This window comes from Equus przewalskii, chromosome 5, assembly GCF_037783145.1.
Source record: "Equus przewalskii isolate Varuska chromosome 5, EquPr2, whole genome shotgun sequence".
Lineage (NCBI taxonomy): Eukaryota > Metazoa > Chordata > Mammalia > Perissodactyla > Equidae > Equus > Equus przewalskii.
This window is the reverse complement of record NC_091835.1, coordinates 84,625,696-84,637,079: the sequence shown is the minus strand read 5'-3', so window position 1 is coordinate 84,637,079 and position 11,384 is coordinate 84,625,696. Positions and strand designations below refer to the sequence as shown.

The window sequence follows — 11,384 nt, the reverse complement described above, 5'->3', positions numbered from 1 at the left end:
CAAACGAAGTTTCAGATACAAAAGGGGATCACTGTAATGCAAATGTCTGTGTACTATCTTCCAAAGAGTAAAAGCCGGGGGTAGAAAAAAGAAAGACCCAAAAAACCCCACTACATTAAAATTTTAGATCAGGTCAGCTTCATTAGAATTAGGATTAAAAGAGAGACTGCAATTAGTATTTTAAAATGAGCGATCCTATAAGAATGTTTCCAATCCTAGAATTACATCCTAAGTATAGAATGCCCATCTTACCAGGGTTTCTAGTACCAGAAAATCAAGACCTTTCTTCCTTCCTCTGTGAGTAAGAGCAGATAGGGGCTGGCCCCGTGGCATGGTGGTTAAGGTTGGTGTAAGCCGCTTCAGCAGGCCAGGTCTGCATACCAGGTGTGGACCTACACCACTTGTCAGCCATGCTGTGGCAGCAACCAACACAGAAAATGGAGGAAGACTGGCACAGACGTTAGCTCAGGGCTAATTTTCCCAAGCCAACCAAAAAAAAAAAAAAAGAATAAAGAGCAGCTAAAAAGCTGGCTCAGAGAAGCAGACAAAATAGAACTTATTTCATGATGCCTCTTTACAGTTAACAGTTATATACTTTCTAATTCCATATTTAAACAGATTCTATCAGCTTTAAGATGGATGTCAGAAAAAGTTATTATACTAAAATCACATGCGATTAAACTTAAGAAGTAAAATCAGAACTCAACGTCTGCCAAATATTTATTTACTTTGGATGATTTTCTGCACACACGCCTGGGCTAAAAGAAGTTTCCTTTTTTACTGTTTGTCTCGGATCAGACGTTGCAAGCTCCAGAAACACTGTTAATACAGATGTGGCTGCAGAAATAATTTCACAAATGCCTTGAACTTTAGGTCCTCGTTGACAGTCTGAACGAGTTTGCTAAGTTTTCTAAATCCTAGCAGACTGATCGCAGCAAACTGGAAAGGACAGATGGGCACGTGTGAGCTTGGGCACGTGCGCTGCTAAGAACGGGCGAGTGGTCAAGAACGAGAGGAGGTATCTAACAGAGAGCCTTGAACTCTAAGAGAGAGAATCACGGTGCTGTGGTGGGACAGGGCCACTCAACACAGGAAGCAGCAGAGTCAGACACCAAAAGTTCCCAAGGATAAGAGTAGAGTAAAATACCATCTAATGATCACCGAGCAAGAAAGCACTATCGTTGGCAAACGGCAGCAGCTAATAGTTGAGGTTTTACCGTGCACCAGGCACTGATCTGCTGTACGTGTATTAACCTGTTTAACATGACTGTTTTCAAAAACTGTATCAAAAGGTTGTAGGCTCAGCTTTCCTTTGCTGTCTCATCTCTGAGCTGTATTTGTGGTTCTCTGCCTGGAACTCTTCATCTCCTACACAACTTCTACTTACCCTTCAGATCTCAGCTGAGATGTCTCTGAACTCTGACAGACTTTCCCTGAATCCACAGCTCACATCTGACTGGCTTGGTGCCCCAGGTATATGCTCCCATATGTAGTACCCATATTACCATATTAGGTACCTACAACAACATAGTGACTAAGCACAGACTTGGGAGCCAGTCTGAGGCTCCAATTCTAAGCCATGTACTCAAATAACTGGATTCAAATTCTGGCTCTGCTGTTTACCCAAGGCAGGGCTTAAACAAGTAATAATCTCTTTGTACCTCAGTTCACTCATCTGGAAAATACGGGAACAATAATAGTTCCTGCCTCACAGAACTGTTTCAAGAATTCAAGTAACAGACAGACAGTACTTAAGAGTGGCTGGTGTACAACAAATGTGTCACAGATTCTTATTATCAGTACTACGCTGGGTTCATTCTATCAAAGTATTTATCCTATTTTGCAATTGCATGCCTGACTCTTCCACTAGAACTTAATTAGCTTAAGGCTATGAAGAGGCAGGAGAGAAGGTTTTGTTCATGACTGCGCTGTCAGCATAAACCAGTGTCCCCCCAGGCCTAAGGACAGAAAGGATGAACCTACCCAGAATATTCACTTATGTGGAATACCTTACCTCTGATGATGAATTGTGCATGAAATAATTATTTTAATTACTAGAATATCATACTAACTCATTGATAGCTTAGAAAGGAAGTAACTGTTTCTTGTTTAGAACAACAAAAATTGTATACTTGCTTTCTTGACAGAGTGCCCTTAATGAAGATGAGGTTAAAAGAGGGGGGCAAAAAAAGGGGAAAAGATCAAGCAAGAGTTGACATACCTGGCTCAGAGCTACAATGCATTCAGTGCATTAAAGCAGCCGACACGACGACTTTTTGCGAGCCTTCCCAGGCACGGGAGTTTTTCTGTTAATTTGCCTCACTAGGTCATAAAAGATCTGCAAACATATTAATTATTTTTTAATTTACAGGAGAAAAAATCAAAACAAAAAAGTAAAATGAAAAAGCTGAACTTTCCATAGAAATAAATGAACCCCAGAAAGCAAATATTCTGGTCAGTTAAGGAATGAGAGTAAACCAGGTATTCTCATAACTGCCAAGTCCTTTTCTGTTTGTTTATTTTTTGGGAGGGCTAAAATTGTTCTCCTTAAAATAAGCACGGAGTTGAAGGAGCTGCAGAGATCTTAGTTCAGTTAGAACATTCACCATCATCTAAAGAAAACAATCCTTCACTCTTCTTCAACTCTTTCTGCCTCTTTACTCTACAACATGACTTTAAGCCCCTTCAAGGTAAACTGGGCACTCCTTTTTCAACTTGTCTCTATCCTTCACATAACATCCTTCACAAACGTGCAGACTTCATGTCTTCCTCACCCCTAACTTCCTCACTCTGTCTAGCCTTCTGTTTTTTCATGGTAAATCTCACTACACTAGCATTTAATAAAGAGGCTGAAAGAGCACCGTGCTTATTAACATGCATATATTTAACTAACAAAGCACCCTGAGTACATTAACTTGGGGTTAATACACACACATTATTTTCCATTAATTTTGAATGCTTAAATCCAAATCAAGAACTTTTAAGTATATTCACCATACCTCATTAACATTTATTTTTGATTTTGCAGAGGATTCTAAGAATGCACAGTTGTTCCACTGTCTTGCTAGATTTTGACCTTGTTCCTTTCCTACAACTCTTTCATCTTCCAAGTCACACTTATTACCAACCAGAATCATTGGAACCTAAAAATATATTTGTGAGGGTAAAAACAAATAAGTCAATAAATAGGCTATATAAATTCAAATCAAAAGAATTTTAAGTTAACCCTAAAGATTACTTTTTATATTATGCTAGAGAAAAATACTAAATTAATAATGTGTAATAAAACTTATACTTAAATATGAAAGCCTTAACAATGTTAATTTAAGAAACTTAATTGCGAAATTTTTTTTCATTTTTGAGATTTTATTTTTTTTTTTCCTCTTTCTCCCCAAAGCCCCCCAGTACATAGTTGTGTATTCTTTGTTGTGGGTTCTTCTAGTTGTGGCATGTGGGACGCTGCCTCAGCGTGGTTTGATGAACAGTGCCATGTCCGCGCCCCGGATTCAAACCAACGAAACACTGGGCCGCCTGCAGCGAAGCGCACGAACTTAACCACTCGGCCACGGGGCCAGCCCCTTAATTGTGAAATTTTTAGAAAACAAGCTATGATCTACTTACAAAACAGGGGAAAAAACCCTTAAAAATCATATCACAGTGGATTTATAACTAATTAAAGTAAGGAAAATGCAAAACTTTTTTAGAAAGGAAGTACAAAAGGGTGTTACTGTGAAAAGACAATCTATTTCGAAATTTTAAACCATCTCTCTCAGGGATGTGAACCAGCCCAGTTCTCTGGCTCCCTGACATGCGTTTATCAAATGATTGTTCTCGATTTCACAACACAAAAGAAGAAACTGGAAAGCCCCTAAAGTAGAATTTTCAATTTCTCATACAGTCTACATTCAAAATCCAGAAAATCACCTAATTTACTAAAAATCTAGACTACATTAATCATGTGTCTGGATACATGTGATGTTTGTAATTTTAAAAGGACACTATACAAAAAAATAATACTTATTCTGCAAAACTCCTATTAATCATTTAGAGACTGGGTTTCTAGAGAATTTTTGGGAAAAAACCCAAACTAGAAAATCAGGAATTTTGCCTTTTTAAGGAATAGATATAGAGTATTATATTAATATATACTTGTTTAATCCAACTGCTATAAGAAAACGACAGTAGCTACCGGAGACAGTAGAAAACAGATTTGCGAACTGAGAAATGCTCACTGAGGCTGCTGGAAACACGTGGGCCCCCAGCTCTCCTGTTTCAGAAGTCCAGGAAAAGGCACCATTTCCCACAGGGGGCCTCCCAGCTCTCATAGTATTTGCTATAATTAAACTATATATTGTACAGAGGTTCCTAACAGTGTGGTGCCCAGACCAGCAGCACCAACACCATCTGGAAATGTGCTACAAACGCAAATTTCTGAGCGCTGTCCCAGACCAAGGGATCAGAAAACTGGGGAGAAGCAGGGCTGGTCATCTATTCTAACTAGCTCTACAGGGATTCTGAGGAAAGACCGAATCTGGGAGCCACTGCTCTACCTAGCGCCATGAGGATTCAAGCAACCCCTCTGAAGTTTCCTACAGGATTCAGCTCCACTGTGGTGCACTCTGAAGGGGCACGTAAATTAATGTTCGACTCCTTCCTTTCAGAGTTAATATTATGATGTTCCTTCTCCGTCATAATTCTGGAGATGTGTTTATCTGTAGTCCTGATTCTTGTTAAAAAGGCTCTTAAAACTCCCAGACATGTGGCCAGAACATCATTTGCTCTATTAGTAACACCTGCCACCCACACCGCTGCTTCCTCCCCACCAAACACATGATTTAAAAATAAGGGTATAAATTTATTTAACACAGGTTAATGGAGGGTATTTCTCACTTTCTACATTATATATACTTGAAAATACGTATGAGTGTTAAAGACATTATTTTTGCCTTTCAAGGAAAAAGCTTTTGAAAAACAAACAAATACCCAAAATACATGAACGTTAAACTGGCTTTAAATTCAAACGTTTAAATCGGCTATCACTACGATTAGTTTGAAATAAAATACATTTATTAGGAAGTCAACTCACATCGTCAGTGTCTTTAACTCGAAGAATCTGCTCTCTCAGATCTTGCAAATCATTAAATGTGGACTGTGCTGTGATGGAATAAACTAACGCAAAGCCTTGTCCATTTTTCATGTACAAATCCCTCATTGCTGTAAATTGTTCCTACGGTAGAAAGAGAGGATCATTAAAAAACAATAATGTTTTGACCATTAACTTGACAATTTTCAAAGTCTACAATTAGAGCTCAACGAAAAATACAGTATTATGTAACATTTCTTAAAATTACAGTCCATGGTAAGATGCTATTTGAAAAACTGGTATTTCAAGAAATAAATTTTTTATTTGAAAATAATAAACCAAAGCAGATTTATATGTAAAATAAATATACTCAAGTGGGACAGAAACATCCTGTCTCCAAAAGCTACTCAAAGGTAGCTTTTTAATGTATCATACGGTGTGGGGCACCCAAACTGACCCCTAAGGTGCTCGCAGCTGGCTCAGAAGGCGCTAGTTCTGTGGGTCCACCAGCACCCTCCTCTCTATCTGGCCATCGCCCACACGATTCCTCCTTCACTAGACTGTGAGCCCCAGGGTAGGAACACAGTCCACGCACCTGTCAGGTGCTCTATCGTTAGCGGAAGGAATACCAAACAGGCAGAATAAACCTCCCCTTTCACTGCAGATAGCAACAAATCTAGTCGTTCTGTAGATACTTTGAAGGAGGAAGGACACCATTCAAAATATTTCACAAGGCCACCGAGGAATAAATGCATCCCCAAGGATTTTCCACATCATTTAAAATATGGCAATACATCTTGATTTAAAAGTGCTAGTGAAACTACGAAATTTTCATCCAAACATATTTTCTACTTATTTCTTCAATAACTGCCCCACTGCGATTACAAAGCACACACACACAAACGGAATAAAAAAACAGCTTTAAAGTTTAATGCTAGCAGTACCTTTAAATTAGCTTAGCTAAAATTTGTCTCTAGAGTACCAGCACATGCAAGGTCAGTAGTGCACGAAGTGTACACACACCCAGGCCCTTGGGTTACATACCGTTCCCGCAGTATCCAAGATTTCAAGCATACACTGCTGTGCATCTACTTCAACTTGCTGGGGGAAAGTAAAATACATCTTCATTTTTTTATGTATACAAGACTACCTTAAGATATACAAAAGCTAATATGATATTTAAAATAAAGACACTGATTATAGCCACTTTACAACTAATGTCAAGCAATACTTTAACAAAACAGGAAAGAAAGAGCTGGCTAACAATCAAGTTCCACTGCCCCCCAGACTGTATTAGCCACAAAAGCCTGTGTTCTTAATCAACACCAGGACCTACAGGATCCAAGCTCAGTATGACTCACTCCGCACTGAATTCTAGAGTGGAAAGGACTGCAAAACAGCCCCCCAAATTTACAACCAGTAACAGTTCCAGTGATATCAGAAGTGACCCTGCCTGTGTCAGCTCTGCCACGTTGTGGACACACCTTCATTTCTCTAGATAACCACATCTCCTCCATCACGTGGGAACAAAGTTTCTGGTAGCAAGGAAGCAGAGGACAGCCATCAAATTATATACCCTTGTTACCCCTTTTCACTTAACATTTCCTACGGGAAAGAAGCTATTTAGAATTAGATGTGGAAAGAAAAGAGTAATATTGCCTCACACGTGGGGTTTCCAGTTTTTCTGGAAGACTGCGGACACGGAGGAATGAAAACAGAGCGTCTGCACAGCTGCAGGGGCCAGGCTGGCTGCTCCAGGAAGGTGGGGAGACAACTCTCTCCTTACTGAATTAAAAACGTCTGCGTATTAGCTTTCACTGCCACATGTTGTGTCAGTGGACATAGAAATAAACCCTTCTATTACGAGCAGTGGCCCTTGCTCGAACAGCTATAAGGGTAGGAAGGTTAGGGAGACTTTTGTATTGAACATCTCGGCTAAAAAGAGGGCAGCCTGAGGGTATTCAGACTTGAGGAGGCTGGGGTGGGGGCGGGGGGCACACACGACCTCATGGAGCCGCCACGGGAAATGGACGGCCTAGCTCTACAGTCTGTGAGTCAAATGACAATTTTTGGGTCAGGATAAACTTAAAATTCTCTGAGAGAGAATCAGGGAGACAGAGAATGAGAGCAAGTGTTGTTTAGATTCTCATAAACTGGTAAACACAAAATGCCAGGAAATAAGTGTGAACTTTTCCCATTAATTTTATAAATTAACTCTGCTTCTTCGTTCTACTTTGTAAACAACACTCAATAATCACAAAGCTAAAAACAAGAATTCATATTTATAGTAAAGTAAAAAGCAAACGCCTTCTAAAGTAACATATACCTTTCTATAAGAATCTTCTATTGTAGGATCATATTTTTCAACAAAAATTCCTTGAACAAACTGTACAGTCTGAAAAAAAATTAACATACCATTATACTTGTAAGGAAAAGAACAAATCCAAATCTGTACATTTCTCACTATTGATTTCACATAGGTAGTTACGCCATTGATGGAAAAACATACCCAATACTACATTTGAATGCACATATTTTTGTGAGAAAATTACCTTATAAAGCCTTTTCTTTACAATTAATAATCACTATGCTCCTTATCAGGTAATTCTAAATTTAGAGATCATATATTTAAAATTTTAAAAATATCTCCTGTTTCAGTTTTAAGGGCTTGAATTTGCATTTCAGTAGAGAGTGGCTAACTGTTTAGTGCACGCACGAGACACCTCTCCATCACTCTGGCTGTATTTACAAATGAAAAGGCAGCTCATGCCCCTTGGACGTACTTCTCGGTCTGACCCAAGCATGTCAGGTTCTGTACCAGGTGGTCACTCTAAGTGGCCAAGGGAGATGGTCCATGTGTCTAATGGTGGGGCTTTGCTAAACTCTGAACTGTTCATCAGTTATTTCCCCAAGTCTCTCCCTTTCCCACCCACCATATGTCGTCTTCTTGCTCTACTATTTCTTGATGAGAAAACATGGCTGTGAAAATAATGTAAAAACTCAACAATCAAAGGTAATGTTTGAAAAAGGTTTTGTAATTTATAAGCTTTATTTAATATTTTCTAACATAAAATATATATTATAAGCCAACTCACAATGAAAGAAACCAAAATTCATTCCTATCTGGCTCTGAAATGCAGACAGACACGCATTTATATGCTCTTAACCTCTGTGCTTATTAGCCCAAACTGTATTCTGGTATATCTCATGTTGGTCTGGAACCAATAATCTACGCAGATACTACTAAAGAGTGACTAAAATTTCAAGAAAAATATTATATTGCCTCTAAAATCATTATGGGGTTTCGCCTTAATAAAAGATGACAAATAATCAAAACCTAAAACTCAACCGAAAAAGAACGTGTGTAGGAGTGGAGAGCTTCAGTGCAGCGAGAAGGACTTACCAGAGCAGATTTTCCAACGCCTCCCGAGCCGAGAACGACCAGCTTATACTCACGCATGGTGCACACTCGTCAAAAGCTAGTACCTTATTAAAGAAAAACAATTCTTAACTAGTGTCTTCGTATTTATGTGCTTCTTACATAAATAAGACACTCAAACCAGTCTACTTATTTAAAATGATTACTGTTTCATACCAATATGACATAAACAGAGTTCATAAACAATGCTACTGGCAGGGCTTTTTATAACAACAGAGGTAGAAAGAAACTGCAGAATTACAGACACAACTTTCAGCTCTATCCTAAATTCAATTAGAATAGCATATTTACTCTGTCAAGGAAAAAAAAGAAAGGGAGGAGGCTGAAAAACAGCAAGGAGTATTCCGCTAGTTACAAGATGGCGTGACAGACATGCTCACCCTTTCCTGAACCACCTGGAGCCCTGAGTCACAAGGAGTCGCGTGCCTACTAAGCACAGGGCTGTATCCAATGAACAACAGCAAACCTTCTGCCCTCATCGAGCCAATAGTCCAGTAAAGATGGAGAGGAAGGGCTGGGTCTGCAAACAGGTCCAGCCCAGCACCCGCGTCCACACAGAAAGTTCTGCTGGCACACAGCCCCGCCCACACATCTGTGTCCTGCCTGTGGTTGCCATCTCGCTGTAACGGCAGGTAGGTAGTTACAACACAGGCCGCCGGGTCTGCAACACCTCTAACACTGACTCCCTGGCATTTACAGAAAAACTTGCCGACCCCTGGGACACACGAATGGTAAATGAGTCAGCAGGGAAAGCAGACCAAGTACCTATTCCTGAAGTGGGGGAGGTACAAAGAGCCTGAAAACAGTTAGGAATCGGGGCAGAACTAAGGAGGAGGATTGCCCAGACTGAAGAAGTCCACTGAGAGTTCAGTGTGAGGACACAGCGGAAATCAAAACAAAATAAAAGGAAACAACCCGTAACAAGCCTTATCATTATAAAATTTCAGTATCCTGAGGATACAGAAAGAAGATCCTAAAAGGTTCCAGGGCCAGGATAACACGAAAATACAAAGCTCTCACATTCCTTGAAAAAAATAATTGGTCAGTGGCCTGGCCATGTTACACAAGTAGTCACCGGAAAGGCTTTTTAAACCTTCTTTATCAAGAAATGATAGTTCTCTAGTCATAGTAACAAGTAACTACCAGAACTGGTTTAAACACTTTTAATCAACCAATAGCCACTGGCTTCAGTGAACACGCCTCTGCAAACTAGCTGACTATCCACAGCCCCTGACTTCCGACAGTCAGCCAATACAGCACGGACTCACTCTGGCATGAAAGTTCTCTGTGTGACATAGATTTACACCTTCTTTCCTTCCAGCCCATGCTCTTAGAAGAGGCAGCCTCTATTTTATCTCTCTCTATGCCATTTCTTTATTTCTCCTTAGGATGCCATTTCAGAGCTTCCTCCTTCACCTCTGCCTTCAAATACAGGACAACCCACTATCTCTGTTCTCGAATGGGGAAAAACCCCCCAAACCCCCAAACAAACAAAAATAAACCAAAAAAAGTTAGCTGCTGACTTTTCCACTTACTAGTTCCTGTACTTCTAAACTTACTGAACCCATCATTTCCATAGATTTTTCTCCAGTTTTCCAACATTGTCTCCTTAACTTTTGTGAGCTTCACGGTTCTTATCAGCTTATAATTTTAGGAAGAGGATATGAAATAAAAAGTCAATCAACTTTCAGCTTTAAGAATATTCCACACTGTAGGATGCACATAAATTTTGGACAAATAAAGAAATCACTTTTCGTACACATGTAACAGAAGTCAGGTTTATTTCTTTAATGTAAAAAATCATTTAAAAACAGGATTACTTAGGTGACAATTCTATTATCAGTGCTTTGCAGACATTACCTAACCACACAGATCTACACTGATTGAGAAATATTTTTTTAAAAACCTAGGGTTCTAATTAAAGACAACCCCTAAATTTGTGTTTCTGAACCCAACTAGGGGGAATGTAATAACTGTTGGGACAAGAGTTTCCTAAACATCACAAAGAGCAAACCAACTACTTTAACACAAAAAAAAATTAGATTCATCTCTCTACATTATCTTTTATGTAGCTGGGCTGTATCACTGTTTGATGACTACTTTGCCATTGTTTATCTACAACTTAAAAAAAAAAAAGAGGACTCACTTGGATGAACACACATCAAAATGCCAACCGTCCTCACTGAGTGACACCACTTCTCCAGTTGGCATTAACTCACTCCTGCCTTTGAAAGTTTGTCAACCTTTGAATCCCCAAATTCCCTAAGACCCTGTAAGACTGGCAGTCTGCTCTGATCAGGGGACACAGTGTCTGACCAGGATAGCTTTTCCTTAAGTAATCAGTAACTTTAGCTTTGTGGTTTTTGTTTCGGGTACTGAATGGTCTCTCATTCTTTGACAGTTGACCTAAGAACCTCATCTGACATCATTCCAAATGACGCCTTGGACAAACACGTCCGCAGTGGCTGCCTGTGCCCAGCTTCTGTCTGTCCTTTGAGTTTGCTATCACATGAGTCAGTCTCAACAACGATGGGAGCTCCACTTGGTTCCTTGAGCTCACACTTCTAAACTGATTTTGTCATCCCAGGATTTGTACCAAGTAGGTCTTTGTGTAAGGCAATTAGGCCTTTGGGCTTTGGCTTGGAGGTAGGCTATTTTGGTAAATATTTTCACCATTAGTTTATTTCTTCAGCTACTTGCTTTGGTTTTGTTCATCTATTTGTGCAAAACTCAGTCTCATTCTCTCTGTTCTGTCCTGCACTGTCCTGTTTCCCTTTACTGAATCAGGGAGTGCTCCATTTGGAACGGAAGGAGGCACTGGCTGGATAAGCCTCCATTCAACTCAAAGTGGCCCCAAAGACT

The 11,384-nt window shown here is 39.7% G+C and overlaps 1 protein-coding gene across 7 annotated transcripts in view; it reads right to left on the bottom strand.

Annotated features, from left to right (window-relative positions):
• RAP1B (RAP1B, member of RAS oncogene family) overlaps positions 1-11,384 on the bottom strand; it is a 40,730-nt gene that overhangs the window by 1,469 nt on the left and 27,877 nt on the right. For 6 of the 7 annotated variants that reach the window (XM_070622027.1, XM_070622021.1, XM_070622022.1 and 3 more), the window contains 6 exons: positions 8,487-8,569; positions 7,410-7,478; positions 6,128-6,184; positions 5,087-5,227; positions 3,000-3,143; positions 2,222-2,338 (listed from right to left, as the gene is read on the bottom strand). In XM_070622027.1, the coding sequence (XP_070478128.1) occupies positions 2,252-2,338; positions 3,000-3,143; positions 5,087-5,227; positions 6,128-6,184; positions 7,410-7,478; positions 8,487-8,543 (555 nt within the window). In that variant the 5' untranslated portion in view covers positions 8,544-8,569 and the 3' untranslated portion in view covers positions 2,222-2,251. Of the gene's footprint in view, positions 1-2,221; positions 2,339-2,999; positions 3,144-5,086; positions 5,228-6,127; positions 6,185-7,409; positions 7,479-8,486; positions 8,570-8,902; positions 9,089-11,384 lie in introns of those variants that run through there. The other variant, XM_070622026.1, reaches the window with a different exon arrangement.